Source organism: Panthera onca, chromosome D3 (assembly GCF_046562875.1).
Source record: "Panthera onca isolate mPanOnc1 chromosome D3, mPanOnc1 haplotype 2, whole genome shotgun sequence".
In the NCBI taxonomy this organism is placed as follows: domain Eukaryota; kingdom Metazoa; phylum Chordata; class Mammalia; order Carnivora; family Felidae; genus Panthera; species Panthera onca.
In genome coordinates, this window is record NC_138350.1 from 22,441,406 (window position 1) to 22,460,628 (window position 19,223).

The window sequence follows — 19,223 nt, forward strand, 5'->3', positions numbered from 1 at the left end:
TGTTTATAAACATTTGGAATTTTATTTAAAAAAAAAAAAAAAAACAAAAAACAAAAACATCACAACCATGAACATTGTTACAGTTAGAGGCCCTCTTGGTTCTCCACAATGATACTGAGCATGCTCACAAGGGGTTCCCATTGTTTAGTCTTAGTTAAACAACCATCTTTAAAAGAAGGAAAAAAAACTCGGCACACTACCATTTAACTTGTTTTAATGTTTCTTCACAAATGGTGAAAAATACTAAAGTACAGACAAGGAATAATCATAATGTTGTGGCCAACATTATAAATATGGAATTATAAATTTAAAACATTTTCTGGTTTAAAAAATAAATCTGGTAGTCAATGCAGCTCTGCGGGGTCTCTGCGTCTAGTAGGGCCGGTCTCTGCGTTCCTGACGGTGCTCGCCTCTGCAAGGTGGAAAGGGGTGATGAGTTAAAGGAGGGGGAATGAGAGGGAGCTTCCCACCCCCTCCCACTGGAGCTGGACCCACTCTAGTCGGACAGGAAGGGGCTGTGGCCCCGACGCGCCCGGTAGCCGCAGCTGGTTTTCACCATCACATACTTATCCATTTTCCCGGGGCCTCCACGCCCGCCTCTTCTGCCTCCCATCTGTTCCATCAAAGGCCCAGGGGGCCCACCGGGGCCACCTCGTCTTCCTCCACCAAAGCCACCTCGGTCCATGCCCCGGCCACCACGGAAGCCACCTCTGTCTCCACCACGGCCACCTCTGAACATTCCACCAGGACCACCGCGGTCCATGAGGCCACCTCTTCCTCCTCGCATGCCACCAGGGCCACCTCTGCCACGGTCACCACCTAAAATAAGGAAAAGGACAGATCAGCAGCAAGACAGGACGGAGGCTGCTATGGACATGCCTCAGAGGCTGCTCAGGATCTGCGACCTCCTCCCAGAACAGAAACAAAGCAGATACTTTACTTGATCTGAATATCTGGGCCATACTTTATTTAGGACTCGAGGACCCCACTGCCAAGACTGCACTTACTGCAACCATCAGCTTGGCTGTCAGCAGCAGGACTTTACCAAGTCCACCAAGTTAACAAGAGAGGTTTATAGTACGAAGAAGCTGAGGGGATGCTCCCAAAACCTATACCTACCCGGGGGTGGAAAGGGTGGTGGAAGGAAGCCTTCAGGCTTCGGGGCCTTACACTGGTTGCATTCTGTTCTCCAGGCGAAGTTCTGGTTTCCACACCCCCTGCATAAAATTATATCACAACAGAAATCACCAACTGAACTAAGGAAGTTAAGCAAAGGCACTCACTGTATTTCCACCAGCATAAATATACTGGGGTCTGGGTCAAACACCATTAAGAGGGTCTGTCGGCAGAAACTGGCTTTAGAGCCACCACCTCAGGCAGCAAGGCACCCAAAGGACTGAGGTATGATCCAGAAAATGTCTGCAAAACCACACACACGTGGACCCCAGGGGTCCACTGGAACCATGACTTCCTTCAGAAGGCCCCCCATCCACCCCACCACAGAGCAATCTGGGTCCTCATTACAAAACCACCTAGACAAAAACCATCCAGTGGCCCTCCTCTCCACAGTGGGAATGGGTAAGATGTGACTTCACTAGTGCAGACTGTTAGTTTGTTAAGAGAAGTACATACGGATTGGGGCACTGCCAGTCTCCAGCTCGGTGCTGGACGTTTCCTCCTCCGGATGGGTTCCCCCGGGAACCCCGGGGCCCTCTTGGGGGAAAGCCACCTCTGTCTCCTCCACGGCCTCCCATGCGACCCATGGGGCCCCCAGGACCTCCTGGGCCCCCTGGACCTGCAATAAGAAAAGAGCCAGTCACCTCTCCACAGCACTAGATTTGCTGCAGGGAACACCCTAGCATTAAAGGCATTCGCAGAGAGCACAGCTGTCAACTGTCCCATCATCGGCCCCAGATATGAGGGCCCAGCCCTGTGCCTTCCACGCGCATTATTTCAGTTAGCTCCCACAAACTGTACAAGAACAGGCATTTCATGCAGATGAAGAGACCCAAGCAAAATAAATATAAATAAATGGCAGCCCTGGGCTGATAGCCAGGCAGTGGCTCCCAGGCACGCCAGCACCCCCCCACCCATCCGGCCAAGAAACCTGTTCTTCTCTTCCTTTCATTCCTGCAAACTTTTGATGTTGGCATTTAGTGGTTCAGTATTAATTCTACACACCTTCTTACTATTTCTAACGGGCTTGTTTACATTCTAGAAATCAAGTTTCTCAAAGACAAGTGTGCCATAAAATGCCCAAAGCAACACAGAAGCAGCTCAGGGAAGGTGTCCGGTAAATACCTCCACGGAGCGGTGGCGGCATCCCTCGGCCCTCACGGGGAGGCATACCACCCCGCATGCTGTTCATTGGAGGCTTCTTCCGAGCAAGAGAAACCTTAAGTTTGCTCCCTTGAAAATCTTTCCCTGGAATAAGAGAACAGAATACCAGTTATTCCCAACTCTTCCCTCCTTGGGGGATTAGGCAAGGCTAAAGCACTCCTTGCTCACAATCCACCACCACCACACTCATCCCCTCAACCCCAGCACAGCACACGTGCTCCACCCACACTCTGCCCTAAGATCGTCACTGGCAAGGCCATAAACACCTTCAAAAGCGACCTCATAAACCTCTGTACCCTAAGCCAGGGGAAAACGAAGTGCACTGGCACCTGTGCCCAGAAAAGGGTGAGAAGTAGGGACAAGTGCATGAAAGTGGCGAAGAAAGAAGACCCAGGAGCTGTCCTCTGGCACTTTCAAGTTGTTTTTGTCTGCAGTGAAAACTCCAGAACCAATGCCAAAGGCCAAATGTATATATTGAAATGTATACTGGATTTCTGTGTGGTTGTCTGTACCTCCTGATACCCGTGCTTAGAGAAGCATCTACAACTTTAAGCAAGGTGGATTTGTAGTAATGACGACTCAAAATAAAGAATCTCCTAATCCAGGGCCAGCAACTGGGCCCTCCCATGGCAGAAGGGAGCCAGGCATGTAGCTTCCCAACAGCCATCCAGTGCTCCTCTAGCACAGAGGGTCTTCTGGCTCCTACGGCTCTCTAGTTCCTCCTTCCCGCCATGCCTTCTAGTCACGCAGAGGGAGAACGGATCCTTGTCCCTAAAATTACTTCAGAGAACAATATTCTAACATACATCAGCAAGACCCTTGCTTCACCTGCAGGCTGATACACACATCTACTCTAAGACCTTCAGTGTGCCCCAGGGCAGGTGGAGTTAAGAATGCCAGTGAGCACCCCCTGTTGACTCTAGGGCTCCTACCATCAAACCACTCGACGGCCGCCTTGGCAGTTGGTGGGTCTTCATAGGACACTGTAGCATCGCCTTTGGGCTTTCCTGTTTCCTTGTCCAAGTAGATATGGATCATGGGTTGTCCGGTTCTCTTGTTCATCTAGGCACAAAATAGCACAGTTAGGCTTCTTTTGGGGGAAATAAAGCCCATGCAAAATTTAGATAAGCCCTTGGATCGCCCAAAGCAGTAATTTTTCCACACACATGCACATTTAGTAGGATGTTAGTTTATCTCCTGAGTAGTGCAATTATGGGTGACTGATCTAAATTGCCATAACATATACACTTAGGTGATTTTTTTCCCCTTAGGTGTAGGGATCATGAAAACCAAAACATGCCTTAAGTTCTGAAGTGTGTCAGTGAATAATATAGGTTCCGTTCCTTCCCTAGTTGTCATTCTGCTGGTGTCCTTGCACCTGCCCGACATTTTGTGTGTCCATACTAACAGGCACCTGGTCAGAGCAGCCACCTCTTATAATGTGACAGTCAGGCTTTGATGCCATCACATAAGCCATGTCTCACTTAAGGAAAAATCATCCTTAAATCAGTACAGGACTGAGTGTGCTAGAAGCATTCTTGATTACGTCTAACACAGCCAATTTTTCCTCCAGAGCTAGAACACATCACTAGCTTTTCAGGTGAACACCAGATGCAATGAGATTGTATTCGGGAGCCACGCTGTACAAGAATATGGCTTCATGTGTTTTCCACATTAAATGTGCGTATGATCAAAGTCTAATCTATACGTTTGTTTATACACCTAGTGATACCTAAGAGTATTGACATAGAAGGCTTTCTTTTTTTTAAAAGAAAGATAACTTTTTTAAGATTATGTACGGATACCTATATTTTTATAAATAACATATACAGATTGAAAAGAAACATGGAAATAGCGGTATGAATGATGGGCTATGTGTGGTTTTTTTTAAAGGGTTATTTATTTTGAGAGAGACAGCACGGGTGTACAAGTGGGGGAGGGGCAAAGAGAGAGGGAGAGAGAATCCCAAGCAAGCTCACACTCAGCATGGAGCCAGCTGACGTGAGGCTCAATCTCATGAAGGCAAGATCACCTGAGCTGACATCAAGAGTCAGATGCTCAAGTGACTGAGCCACCCAGACGCCCCTTGGGCTATGTATTTTTAAAATCTCCTTTATTTTACAAAATCCACAGTATACACTACTTTCTAAACTAGGAAAAAACCCCATGTACCCAAATAAACAACATGCCAAATGCATCACAAGTAGAGAGAAATCTTCATTATGTGTTAAGATCTACCAGAATCAACCCTATTTCTATGCAGTTACAACCACCACAAAATATCATTTGAAAATGACCATTAACTAAAAAAAAATCTAAAAATAAAACTAACAAAGACTTGCAAAAACCTTATTAAGGAGACAGTCTTTATTAAAGACCTAAATAAATGGGCATAGGATATTCATGGAAAAAACTACTCAGTATTATAAAAATGTCAATTCTCCTCAAACTGTCTTACAGGTTCAATAAATACCCAACTGGGGTTTTCAAAGAACTTCCTAAATGGAAATGTACACAGAAGAGCAGGCAGTAAATAGCAAAGCATTCCTGAGGAAAAAGAACAAAACTGAAGAATTTGCTCGATATTTGCAGATCTCAAGACTTGGCATAAAAATAATGAGCTCTGCTATCATTAGCACAGGCGCATACAAATGAACCCAAAGTATACAAGATATGTTATGTGACTGATACAGTCTATACCACCCAGGAAAGGACAGATCTTTCAATAAATGTTGCCAGAACACAAGGTCTTACGAAAAGAAAGACACAAACCAGTAAGGACAAGACTGGTAAGTTCAACTACACAAAGAGCTTCCATTCATCCCAAGAAAAGGAGTTAAAGGCTGGGAGAATACATCTGCAGTATTAGACAAGGATCAGCCTTCAGAGAATATAAAGAACCATATGCAGAACAACAAATAACAATCCAATGAAAAATGAGCATAAGACTAACAGGCATTTCACAAAAGATAGCATGCAATTAGAACATGATTAGCAACCAGGGCAAGTCAAATTAAAACCACGTTTCCATTTTCTTAAAGTAGATTGGCTTAAACTAAAGATTCGGGAGATTCCCAGTAGCAGTGAGGATGTGGTGAATGTGGTATCAGGAATGCTGGCGGAATCGAAGTTGCTCAGCTGTACTATTATCTTGTGAAGTTAAACATGCACACCTTAAGAACCAGCAATTCTATGCCTGGGTACAGTCGATCCTCATTATTCATGGATTCAATATTTGCAGATTTGCCTACTTGCTAAAATTTAGAACTCCAAACCCAATACTTGTAGCACTTTTGTGGTTATCTGTACACATGCACAGAGGGACAAAAATTTATGCTGTCTGATGCACGTGTTCCAGCTGAGCTCCAGAGACACACTGCCTCCTCATTCCAGCTCTCTCTAGATAAGACCAGGGGATGGAGACTGTAGGGGACAGGGCAGTGTAGTGCAAGAAGTTCTGGCCCTGGGGCCGGTTAGATGAATTTGAATGTCAACTCAGGCAAGTCATTTTAACACTTCAGAACCTCACTTTCTCTTTGTAAGAGTAAACAGAATCTCAGGGTGAATTGTTTTTAGAATTTATGATTATAATCTATGTGAGATGTGTGTATACAGCTGTGTACATACTTTCCCTAGGAGCAGTGGTTCAGCATTCATTAATTCAGCATTTTGTAGTGACTTTACAGAACTTAACTACTGCAAGTAAGTGCACTGTGCCCCAGTAGTGTACAAGAATGTTCACTGCATCATGGGCTGTAGACTAAAAACTTAGAAATAACCCAACTGTCTATTAGAGAATATATGAATAACTTGTGAAGTATTTACAAACGAACAAGACTCCCCCCCAAAATTTTTTAAATCTTAGATTAGTATTTTTTTTGAAGTTTATTTATTTTGAGAGAGAGAGAGAGAGAGAGAGAAAGGGAGGGGGAGGGAGAGGGAGAGAGGGAGGGAGAGAGGGAGAGAGAGAGGGAGAGAGAGAGGGGGAGAGAGAGGGGGAGAGAGAGGGGGAGAGAGAGGGGGAGAGAGAGGGGGAGAGAGAGGGGGAGAGAGAGGGGGAGAGAGAGGGGGAGAGAGAGGGGGAGAGAGAGGGGGAGAGAGAGGGGGAGAGAGAGGGGGAGAGAGAGGGGGAGAGAGAGGGGGAGAGAGAGGGGGAGAGAGAGGGGGAGAGAGAGGGGGAGAGAGAGGGGGAGAGAGAGGGGGAGAGAGAGGGGGAGAGAGAGGGGGAGAGAGAGGGGGAGAGAGAGGGGGAGAGAGAGAGGGAGAGAGAGAGGGAGAGAGAGAGGGAGAGAGGGGGAGAGAGGGGGAGAGAGAGGGGGAGAGAGGGGGAGAGAGGGGGAGAGGGAGAGAGGGAGAGAGGGAGAGGGAGAGGGAGAGGGAGAGGGAGAGGGAGAGAGAGAGAGAGAGAGAGAGAATATGAATCGCAAGCAGGCTCCACCCCCAGCAGAGCCTGATGTGGGGCTTGATCCCATGAACTCGGAGATTGTGACGTGAGCTGAAATCAAGCATCTGATGCTTAACTGACTGAGCAAACCACATGCCCCTTCCCAAACTTTGGGATTTCTGACCTGGGGACCCCCAGTCCCTTCTCAAAACCCTAGTGTCTCTTAGTTTTCCCCATGTAAGGAATAACCCAACCACCACTGCAATAGCTTAGATCAAAACTTTCTAGTCACACCAGTTTTGTTGAGCTCCTCGGACCTTCTGCCTTGCTACTCCCTCCATTTTTCTGAAAAGCCTTCCCAACTCTGAACTATACAGCTCTATTCGTTTTACCCCAGCCCTCCTTGCTGTATTTACTTTTCCTCCATAACATCATCTAACATACTGTATTTCTTTTTACTATGTTCCCCACTATACATAAACTCCAAGGGTTTCTATCTGCCCATTCCTGCTGTATTCCCAGAATACCGCTGCCTTACAGTACCATCTAATAAACATTCTCCAATACTAAGCATACGTCTACGAAAAAAAAGGGAGAGGTAAGATTTGGGATGGGAGTGCTGACAAGGGATAAAAGTGGAAAAGAAACATGCCACATACACTTAAAGCTCTACTACTTATACTGGGAAGAAGAAATATAAATGTTCGCTATTTTAAAACTGTTATGTTATATTCTGTATTTCACAAAAAGTAGTGTCCATGTAAGTATTCTTACAAGTAACTGACAATAATAAAGGACTGAGTTGTTGCGGCGCCCGGGTGGTTCAGTCAGTTAAGCGTCCGACTTCGGCTCAGGTCACAATCGCTCAGTTCAAGGGTTTGAGCCTGCTTCGGATTCTGTGTCTCCCTCCCTCCCTCTCTCTGCCCCTCCTCTGCTCACGCTCTCTCTCTCTCAAAAATAAGTAAATATTAAAAACAAATTAAAGAAAGGACTGAGTTGTTAAGTATACCCAAACCATGTTTAGCATTTCTTTTCCACATAAAGTTTTTTTTGTTTGTATTTTAAGGAGCAAACTACAACACACTAAGAAAAGCCAGGCAACTTCAGAAGCAGTCAGATCTTCAGAAACATTCAACATCAACTGTGTCTCTATGAAGTAAATGCCTAGTGACTGGAAGATCTGTCAGCTCACATGGTTATGCTTCCACTCACCTTAACAACTCCACACTGCTTAAAGAAGTCTGCCAGATCATCCAGAGTCACATTGTCATTTAAGCCTTGCACATAAATTGCACTGTTGTCAGAGTCTTCATCTGGATCTACAGGTGGGCCTTCCAGAAAAAAGACAGAAGGGAGTTATTGTCCTGTATCTACATGGACTAATTAAGCCACTAGTTACTACTACTCACTGGTAATTATCACAAAGCTAAGAGAACTACCAGCCACACTAACAAGAATGCCTTGGAACTTGTGGTTTCCTTTGTCTAAGGCTATTATGAGTAGACGCTCGTGAGAAAGGGAGCCCAAACTGCTCCCGACAGCAAAAATACCACACCGATCTGTCAGGCTGCTGAGCTCCAACACACACTTAACTTCTGTGCTGTTTGTTTATAAAGCAAGATACAAAATTCAAGAGTTCAAAATTACCTAGATCAAGATCTGGTCCTTCGTCCATGGGTCCTGCCAACCAGGAAAGATCACATAAGATACTATTAGTGCACGTCTTGCAAGCTACAAACCTTACAAACACACATAGCTATCTACTATACCACCATTTGATGGGGCTTCATTAAATTCAAAAAGACCCGCACTGCTAAAATGGAGCAGTGCCCCTTTAAACATTTGTGAAAGATTTGCTAGGGTTTTGCTTTTTCTTTGCTGGTTTGCTTTTAAACCATTAACCAAATACACTCTCAATGCTTATGTGCCAAATTAGTGTTAAATTTAAGTCAAAAATTTTCCTCCAAACAAACCAAATTTAAAAAATGGATTCTCCCCCATATTACAGAAGCAGTTGCTCAATACTTCAAGTTACCCTTTGTTTTGTAACCATAGGTTAACCTTATTACCCCTAAGACAATGCCGGCAGTACCCATTAGTCTCTTTGTATAGATCACTTTTAAACCGCTTATGAAACTAATAAAAAATTATAGTTTTCTAAAAACTGACTGTATTTTTTTTTTTAAACACTATCCATGGTAATACTCAAAAACTTACCACCAGGCTTATTGAAGCCACCTCGCTCTCCAGCGCTGCTGGGGGGATAAACGAAGAAATGAAGGCCTTTCCCTTTAAAAGCCAGTACCGCTCTGAGCCTTGGGGGGGCTCGTGGGGAAGAAGGGCACTGGCTAAACACATCTCCAAACAATGCATCTCTCTCATCTCGTCACTATGCCTTTCTTCAGGGCAGCTTGCTCAAATTTTCTTTATATACAACCTTGCTTGTCTGATTGTACACACCAGTGTGGTTGGTTCCTTTCATTTCGGGGGCTGGTATTAATAGTGCAATACTTGGCAAATTAGGGGAAGAAAACAGATCCCAACACCCACCCCATCGGCTGAAAAACAGGGAGAGCTTGGTCGGAGAGTGGAGCAGCAAAGCTGGGGCAACTGCTTTCCATGTTCATAAAGGTGCACCCTCAACCTCTCCTAGGGGAGAGCCCAGGGAGGCTTCCTAACAAGTCACAGTATAATCAAGCAGGAGACAACCACATTAAACGCCTACAACACACATCAGAGGACGCATCCAGCCAATCTTCAGCATAAAGCCATACATTTCAGGGCACTAATGGGTTTAACAATTGCTGTGAAAGGAGAATTTACAACAAATACCAAGGCTCAACAGACTGGGGGTGCAACTTTATAGACATATCAGTTGAGAACAGAGATGACAGCAGTATAATATTACTGCCTCACATACTGTAAACAGGGGGAGGGAATATGCTGGGCCTTTTGTTTTTTCTTTAAAATTAAATAAAGGCAGCTCCCCAGTGGGAGGCCTTGAGCTTTTCCTAACCAGTATTGCACCTTTAATACCTGAATATACAATTTCAAGCTGTTGCATGCAGCTTTCTTTCCTTTTTAAAAGTACACACCATAAAATGTTCTCTCTCTTTAAACACAAAAGTTTACACTTTAATGTTACACAATTCTAGAGTATTATACCTCCTCTGGTTCATTACCAAATAACAAGTATGCAGTTACCAAAGTTACAGAAGGATTCCATTTATACAATGAATACATTTTGTTAAAAATATTCTATGTATATTTTTCCTCTCCATATGGACACCGTGTCTAGTCCCACTTTTCATTATGCTGCCGGCTGAGTACTGAGTACGGGTACTTTTTAAGTATTGAAGTGTATACAAGGCTCTCACTTTGTAACCTGTAGCATATAAATGCGACAAAGCATGTTAAAAAGTTTCCACGTTTAACAGCCAATGAAAATATCAAAATACTGAGGCAATGAAAAAGGGCATGTTAACAACATTGAGTGCCTTACCTGCTGAAGACACTGAAAACCATCACCACACCACAGTAAAAAAGAGGGGAGGGGAGAATGCCCCTGTCCTGTCCCCAAGGAATCCAACTGACTGCTTCACAGTCAGTTGAAAAACCTGTGGGAAAGCCACGATTTTTTCTATGGCTCCAGGAGAGACTTCTCATCCAGAAAGAGGGGATCCCTCTATTAGCAAAGTCTAGCAAAATTAGTAGAATTATTACTTCTGGAGTATTAAAATGAGCGAACTTGAAATTGGTTTTGCAATTGAAAAATTCTAAGAATTCTAGGTGATTGGAGACGTGATGATAGTAATTTCAAGTGTCTACATCTATTTTAAAACATCCATATAAAGAAGTGAAACCTTTATAATGGAATGATTTTCTCCAAATCAGACTTTTACTTTTTACCAAATTGTTATAAATTTTTGTATTTTGTCAAGTAACGGTTTCTTCCAATAAAGATTTCACCAAAGACTTTAAGTTATGCAGAATATGCAAAGTGGTATTTTCAATCAGTATCTTTCAACAGTAAACAGATTTGCTAATATAAAAATTAGAGATCAACTTTTATTCTAATTTTGAAGTCCACTTCTATATATATATAAAAAAATCCTATCCAATTTTTCCTTGAACCAACAGTGGCACCGATTCCAATATACATAATATGTAACATTCTGCATAACTTTTTTTTACTAATTTATATAGGGACAGAACACACACAGAACTAAACCTTCTGGATTATGTTAACCACCAACATTATACCTCACCTTCATCAAAGTACAGACACCAGAAAGGGGAGAAGGGACGGGAGAAGGGAGGGGAGGGGCAGGCACAGGTAGCAGGGTTATATTATTGATCTAAACAAAGTTTTCTAAACCAGATTGTGCCATTAATCAAAATGGTCAAACCGATTTAGACTTCTTGAGATCTCCAATGGGGAGTGATCCTGTAATTATATACATTACTCTGCAAAAAGCTATTGGACTTTTCTGTGTACCAGGTGCACCTCAGGGTTACAGGACCAATATCTTCATCATTATGTTCAACAGTTGCGAGTACAAACAGAAGTTGGGGACAAACACTGGAAAACAGCTGCTCTCCTTTTCTGCAGTATATATATATATATATACCAGGTGTTTCAAGACAACCATTCAGAGGCCATTAGTTAAAAACCTAGGGGTGTTAGAAGGTTGTGTGTGTTCCATCCCGAGTCTATTACCCACAGAGGCTTTTGACCTCTGGAAACCATGAAGGGAACTGAAAGCTCTAGTTTCAAAACCATTCTTTATTCTCCCCAACCCAACTAAGTAGATTGGCAGGGAAAAAAGCAAACTGCCACTTAATCTATGCCACAAAGATGACATTTCCATGTTTTAGAAGATGGCCTGGGCTCAACAGATTGTCCATGGAAATGTAGAAATAAATTTCTTATGTCTTTCAGTCCCTTCTTTCCATTGAAAATCCTATGGATGAAACAAAATTAAGTAAAAGGATAAAAGGTTTGCTCTTACCCCATTCCACCGCGTCCTCCTCCCCGCCCACCTCTGCTCATGCCTCCACGATCAAATCCCCCTCTTCCCCTGCCCCGGTTATCAGGGCCACTCATGCTCCGGTTCTCTCCTGGTCCGGAAAATCCTCCAGACTCCTGCCCATAAACACCCATGCTACTGGGGTGGTCCTGTCGGAATGAACCTGAGGAAAGAGTCACATCTGTAAGCCATGGACCAGCATTTGAACCACTGCCTGTTGTACTTTCTCCTGGAATCACAGAATTCTCAATTGCAAGGCACTAACCAAGGCACTATCTTCTTCACACCTGACAAGGCACCTCTATCAGTAGGCTCTTATAAGTTTAACCAAAACTGCTAATTCATCAAGTGAAATAACCTTACATAGTTACCCTAGAATAAACCACCCAAACAAACAAAAGCCCCCTGGCCAACAGTTTGTAAGGTTTTGTATCCTAAGATATCTCCAAAAGCTGCTGCTTTAAACTACTCTCAAAAACAAAAACAGAGCTAGGTTTCTTAGGGCTTTAGAATAATCCCCATCAAGCAGCACTACTCATTTCATAGCCATAATGAAACATGCCCATGGATAGACTTTAGTTAAAAAAACACTTTAAAAAAAAAAAAAAAAAAAAAAAAAAAGCAACAACAACAACAAAACACCCCAAAACCTCAAAACAAAAATCCCCCAACAATCCGGGTAAAAATTAAATTGTGAAACAGCAGTTTTGAATTTTTGGTTACTTCTCCACGTCAAACTAAGTGTTCTGTGAGAAGGACTTTTTTTTTCTTTACAGATGTAAACAAAAACCAAAAACAAAACCTAGCATTTTTTAGACTATCAAAATTGCAGTAGTCTTCAACAGCTACCTGCTCATGTCCTTCTAATGAGTTGTGGTGGGCAGGCCACAGGAATGCCAGCTTCACTCACTATGTGTAACCTCGTCAAAGAGAGCAAAGCTGGCAGTCTTAACATGTGTGCTCTGGTCAGTTACAAACTCTCTTTTCTCTCTCTTTTGCAAGGCATACTAACAACAACTAAACTGGAGAAAAGCACTCATGTCTTTAGTGGGACATCCAAGTGGTTAGCCAGGATGCTACGTCCTAAAGATGCATCCTGGAGTCTGAAAGTAAACAACTGTAAAGAGCATTTCCCCACGTTCAGCAACTCCAAACATAATCATTCTTATTTGGTTTTCTCTCTTAGCAACTCACTCTGCTGCCCGTAGCTGCTGCTCTGTTGGCTATATTGACTTGGAGCCTGGCTGTAGGATCCAGTTTGGGGGGGATAACTAGTGGGCGGCTGCTGCCCATAGCTGCTTTGTTGACCATAGCTACTCTGCTGTCCATAGCTGCTCGGCTGCCCATAGGTGTTCTGCTGAGAGTAACTGCTCTGATCATAACTAGTCGGCTGTGTAGAGGAATAGCTGAAAGAAAAAAAAAAGCTTTTTAGAGAGGCTTGTTATTTCTTCAAGCCCCCTTTAATCAAGAGACATTCAAAACATGTGACATAGAAACACTCAAAAATGCACTTACTTTCTACATATCAACAGTTTGAATTCAAAATAAGCAAATATTTTTGTATTCGGAACAATAAAGCTTTAAATGCGTAAGGGGAAAATACCGAAAACCTATCTAGTATACAACATACGACCCTAAGAGTCTCCTCTTCTACTTTGCATCCCATTAAAACCAGAGTTATTTTTAATTAAATTCAAGGCCAATTTGTGAGTTTAGGTGCTTCCTGGATTAAGGGAAGAATACATAGGGCACGCTGACCCAGTGAAAAAGCCACCAAGGAAAAGGAGGTAGTTAAGTATGGCAGCTCTAAGCCTGGCTCCAACAATTCCCTTCAGTCATGACTGATTTTTCAGAAGGTACAAGACTGCTCGGTGTGTGTGTGTGGTCACACAAATATGGCAATTTTCTCTTGACAATTTGTCCCAAGTTTCAAACTATTTTTCTATGTACGGTATATAGTTTTAAACTTTTAGACATGTCTGATCGATCATCTATGAAATCTGGGCATTAATGGAGGAAAGATGGAGAAGGAAACTTCAGAATTAAGACACTATACAAGAAGCATCAGAAGTTCTTCATCTGCTGACATGGCAACCACATGTCAGGGAAACTAAACCAAGATACCTTCTTGCATAGAAATAAACCTTGAAAAGAACTATTAAACTTCAGATGAACTATGATAATGAAGAAAACAAAACAACCCCATCATATTAGAAGTACAGTTAAACTAAGCCTCTACCACCACACCCAACAGCATGGCTATACAGACCCAACAGCCTCTCTTCACTAGGTGCACCTATTCAATGGGCCACATTAACTACTCGCAGCAGAATAGATGCACTGGGCTCTGTGAAGAACTCTGCTGTAAGCCTGCCCATTGCTGCTCCAAGTTGTGCACTTACCGGGTCAGCTGTATCTGCTTCTAAACCTGTTCACATCTGCTGTGCTCTACTGTGTAAACCAATGAAATTGAGTACAAAACAGGGAACTGCCACCTCTAGCAGAACTAAGTCAACACTTCAGGACACAATTCAGACAATTCATTTGAAAATTTGCTTCTAATTAAACCGTGAGCGAGAAAACTTGCAGTTCTTTCCTCTACTATTAAAAGAAACCCAAACTAGACATTATAGCTGCTGGTGTGGTTAACCGAAGACAAAAAATGTTGAATAAGCCTGAAGACAAAAGTAAAGGCCCTGGCCCGATCATTAAAAGACTTGTGCATGAACGGACCTCTGAATTAAGTCAAATATGAAATGATTACAGTGAAGTTTCTTTTCTTTTTTATGTCCTGCACTTTATCCATCCAAACTGCATTGGAGAAGGTGGCTCCCATGGTTGGGTTTACCTGTTTTCATGCATCTGAATTAGCTAAAAGAGCAAAATTAAAAGGAAGAACGTGGAGTGGTAACAATGTTTTCATTTGTATTCAAGAGAAAAGAGTTACTGGCTGCCAGGTACTACTACAGGGACCTAAGACTGATTAATGTAACACTGCATGGCCAGGCTTAAACACTGAGAGAGTCAGATAACCCATTTCACCTAAGGAAGAAGCACGTCAACAGCCTGACAAAAACGATTTTGTTATTCTACTAGCTCACTGGCCAGGAGGATACTGACCTGGTAGGAGGATAAGATGGTGGTGCCGTGACTGGCTGCATGGGGTAGCTCCCAGGTACCTGGGGATAACTGTAGTTACTCTGTCCATATCCTAGGCTGGGCTGGTTGTAACCCCCTGTGCTAGATTGAGGTTGACTAGTCTCAGCGGGTTTGTTACCATCCTGCGGTCTAAAAGGAGAAATAAAAAAGTAAGACTTTTTCCCTCAACCATAAAACTCCCGGGAATAAGAACTCTACAACCTCGGAGCAATGTGCAATGGTAGGACTGAGCTCGGAAGTAAATACAATTGTGAAGTGACCTACATCAAAACCCAGTGTTGGTCCAACTGTATTTGCTGGAAGAGGACATGAAAAAAGAGGGAGAATTCATCACACCCACCGAAGAGATACCAACATGTTCCACTTGTTCCACATTAACAGCTATGAAAGGCAGTTACAAGATTTTCTGCTGCCAATTTAAGTGATCTGGGAGGGGAGGTGGTTTGTTAGGTAAGAAAATGGCTTTCTCTCTAAAAGGATGTTGCAGACAGACAAGAAACTTTTAACAGTAATGCAGAAGTTTTAGTACTGTTTAGTAACTGTGGGTTACTTTATGTTTCTCATTTGTTAGGACCAAACCTGAAAACACATTTTCCTAACTCCGACTGCCACTAATAACTCTAACTTTGCTTGAAAATCTCCATAATGGAAATACCAGAGTAGGGGAGGGACATGCCTCTCACCAATGCTCGGATGAACTGGGAAATATTCTTAAGTGATAAAAACCAATCCCAATCCCGAAGGAAAACAAACAAAAAAATCCAGGGTTTTCTATTACCTCTCAGTCCTAACTGTGCAACAAGACAGTAGCAAAGTGAGCTTGAGCTATTTTAAGCAAACCCCCAAGAATCGGTAGGCAGACCAGACAGGATGTGGAAGTACTGCTTTCTCCAGAGCTGAAATAGGTCACAAGCCCCCTCTTTCCAGTGGAAAAGAGGAGTAGCTGTCACTGGTCACGAGACAGTTTTAAAGTGGTAAGGATTGAAACTCGAGGGAAAAAAAGGAACCAAAAAGAGTAATTTATAAAAACCAATTAATAGATCTGCCCCCCACCCCCACCCCACGGCTTGGATATACTGTTGCAACGGATCACCTAACGGGCCTTTTAACATTTGATAACACTCTGCAATGCCTAGGTCAACTGAAATGGAGCCCTATAGGAATCAGTGAGTTTCACCTAACTACTGCACAGGCCGTCTAGCAGATGGAGACTACCAAGTAGCTCTGATTACTCACTGTGCACATTAGAAGTAATTTCATGAGTGTTTGCCAGAGCTAATTTCTTACCTCTACAGTAGGCAAAAAGTCTAGGTTACAAGTTGATCTTGTTTATTCCCTAAAGTCTTCTTTCAAATCAGAATTCAATGTTCCTTCAAGACTGTATGCAGATGCCACCTATGTGCATTGCCTAAAGCAAAGACCTGAAATCTTCTGTTAAGTAACAATATTGTTTACCTGCTAATTAGTCATGGAGTATGAAATGTGTTTGCCCAAATATTCACCCCATAACAGGATATCCAGTTAAGAATGTATACTTGCCTGTGGTATTTAGATAACCAAACTACATAATACAGAAAAAATCATGTCAATTCCGTCAGCTAAGACACCACTGTAAGACTTCCCACCTCCCCTTTACTGTGAACTGCCATGTTTTTCCCAAAGAGAAAGGTGTTACCCATTTACAAGGCCAACAAAACCAAAGATAAAAGCACCAATAGTACAACTCTATCAGCTTTGTTGTGAGGGAAAACACACACCCGATTTTTTTCTGGGTTTGGTAATAGCCTCCTATCCTAAAAGATCACTCTTCTGAAACTAGACCATCTGGCCAGTGACATTCCTCATCTTGGCCCCTGGATGGCACCACTTCTCTACTAAATGGAGAACAATGTATTTGTGGTGTGTCCTAGCACATTAGCGTGATGACTGTAAGCACACAGTCAACACTTAAAAGTATGTTAAGAGTAACCATCAAAAAGGAATGAAATCCTGGACACTCTTAAGTGTGCATAGTTGCTCTCTTTCCCGAAAATAGGTTGATGCCCTGCAAAATCAGAACTAGGTGAGCATGGCCTTACCTTGCAGGTGCGGTGGCTGCCGGCTGCTGCCCATAGGCTGGGTAAGCAGGCTGAGTGCCATATGCAGACTGGGCTGCATAGGAGGCCTGGGTGGTAGTGACCGTAGCAGTGGTGGTATCATAAGCACCAGAGCCGTACCCCTGGACAGGCTGGCTGTACGCCTGGGGGGCAGTTGGAGTAGTATAACCTAGAACAAAGGACAGCTATATCAGATTCCTGGCTCTTCAGAGATCTGCCTATACACTCATTAACAGAACATTTTGTAAACAAACCACCTACTTTCAACCGCAACAGTTAGCCCCTTAAATATTTCCCGTTCAGCGACAAACCAGTATTTAAAGCCTAAGTTCTCTGAAAGTCGCCCACTTTTCAGCAAAGCACTCTCCTTTGCTCTACAACCACACCTAACAGAAAGGAGGAAATAGGGTATGTTACAGAAAACAAGGTTCCTGCTGCAGCACCCCCCCCCCCCACCCCGAATGAATAGGAGAAAAGTTGGCTTTTGCTACATCTACTCTGGTTTTGCTAGCAGGCCTTCTTAACAATTTTATTGACTAACTAGTTAAGTACCCCAAAAAACTCTCAAGCAAGAATAAAACATCCCAGAAAGGGAAAAGCCAATAGACACATTGCTAAAATAGCTAAAAGTAATGATCCAGGTACTAGTTTCAGCAAATAAAACCTGTAATTTGGAATTACTTTACTTTCAATCCCAATTACTCCAAAACGGACAGTTCGGGTTTAAGGAAACTGAATCACAGAGAACACGTGTTTAATCTTCAGTGGGAGATATTAAGAACAAATGAACACTCCAACAATTGCTACTTGTTTCAGGTAACAACTAATAAGATGTTTGTTACCAGCACCAAGTTTTGAAATGGCACTCAAGTAATAAGACACTACAAATTATATTACTTAAGTATAACCAATGAAGGTTATCCTATTTGACCTTTCTGATAAATGATTTTAACTAAACTTAATACTCCCCAAATAAACCTTTAAAAGATACATATTTTTCACATAATAAAACCACCTGAGATTCTAGGCTTGTCATCAAACTACCCATACATCCCTTCCTTTCTTCACCCACCACAAGCAAAAAGGTCTTTTTCCCATTTGGCAATATTGGAAGTAGACCCTAGAGTTAGCATCACAAAGACCTGCTCTCACTGGGAGAAGGCAGACCAAGGTAGGCTCTCTCCCTAGTTTGTGTCTCTACCAGACCAGGCAGGATGCAAACCCTTTCATCTGCAACTTGGGCTTGCAGTGTGACAAAAGGCCCCCAAATCTGCAGCTTCTAACTTGAATCCTCCTCCTGTGAGACGTCTTATAAACTTCCCTGGTGCTGGGCTCTTCTCTGACTCCTCATGGTCAATGAGCACAAGTAAGCCACGCAACAAAAAGTTGGGTCTAGTTCTCAGCATTTATATCCACCAAAAAATAGTCTATATCTCAACTAAAGTAAAAAAAAAGTTTCAGCACTTAAAAACAAATCTTGAATTAAGACTGCTCATTTTAGTTAGGGTTTAGGGCCTTAACCTTTAGTAAAGTGTCCTCACTATACACACAACTTATTAGCCAATACCAACTTCCCTCTGTACAATCTAAAGTTATCACCTCTTGTTGGACAGACTGTAATACTTTCTTCTCCATCCCAAACATTTTAGGTAAATTCTAAAGTTAATTATACACAAAGACAGTTATTTCCTTCTCAAAACTGCTGGGCTGAAATGTATATGAAAGCATAATGCACAAAACAGAAAGCCCCAAGCAATGGAAGTTTTTTGAGCTGGCATGTCGTTCGTCTGCTTATTTAATTTAAAAGTTCTCTGCAGAGTCCTAATGTCAAACATATAAAGCACTCATTTATTTAAATTTAACTGGAATCTAATTCCACCTACCCTATTACTCCTACACAGATTTTTTTTCCCCCTACAGATGACAGGGCCATCTATAAGATTCACAAGGGCAAGTAAAAACAACAAACTATGACTGATCAGGCCAACAACTGATGTCATAAAACTACGCAGTAACTGTAAGAGCCTTGTAGTGCTAAAGATTAAGGTAATAGACACTGGGTTAATTAATAATCTTTAAAATAATCTGTAGTACCCACACAAACAGCCAGGCAAATGAGCAAAAATTAACAGAGCAAAATGATTTAATGACAATAAAAACAACTGACAGCAAAAAGACAACACATCTCCTCTGTGCTGATGACTTTAAGGAAAA

General features: G+C 42.6%; 1 protein-coding gene across 3 annotated transcripts in view; it reads right to left on the reverse strand.

The window, feature by feature from the left end:
* Nucleotides 1-19,223, reverse strand: part of EWSR1 (EWS RNA binding protein 1) — a 27,654-nt gene continuing 8,431 nt past the window's right edge. Inside the window, exons 5-17 of one of the 3 annotated variants that reach the window (XM_060612804.2) lie at nucleotides 16,992-17,178; nucleotides 14,875-15,042; nucleotides 12,949-13,160; nucleotides 11,737-11,917; nucleotides 8,942-8,976; nucleotides 8,372-8,404; nucleotides 7,937-8,055; nucleotides 3,273-3,402; nucleotides 2,302-2,424; nucleotides 1,633-1,795; nucleotides 1,120-1,217; nucleotides 567-819; nucleotides 1-412 (exon numbers count right to left, since the gene is read on the reverse strand). In XM_060612804.2, the coding sequence (XP_060468787.1) occupies nucleotides 373-412; nucleotides 567-819; nucleotides 1,120-1,217; nucleotides 1,633-1,795; nucleotides 2,302-2,424; nucleotides 3,273-3,402; nucleotides 7,937-8,055; nucleotides 8,372-8,404; nucleotides 8,942-8,976; nucleotides 11,737-11,917; nucleotides 12,949-13,160; nucleotides 14,875-15,042; nucleotides 16,992-17,178 (1,742 nt within the window). In that variant the 3' untranslated portion in view covers nucleotides 1-372. Of the gene's footprint in view, nucleotides 413-566; nucleotides 820-1,119; nucleotides 1,218-1,632; nucleotides 1,796-2,301; nucleotides 2,425-3,272; nucleotides 3,403-7,936; nucleotides 8,056-8,371; nucleotides 8,405-8,941; nucleotides 10,110-11,736; nucleotides 11,918-12,948; nucleotides 13,161-14,874; nucleotides 15,043-16,991; nucleotides 17,179-19,223 lie in introns of those variants that run through there. The other 2 variants (XM_060612803.2, XM_060612805.2) reach the window with 2 other exon arrangements.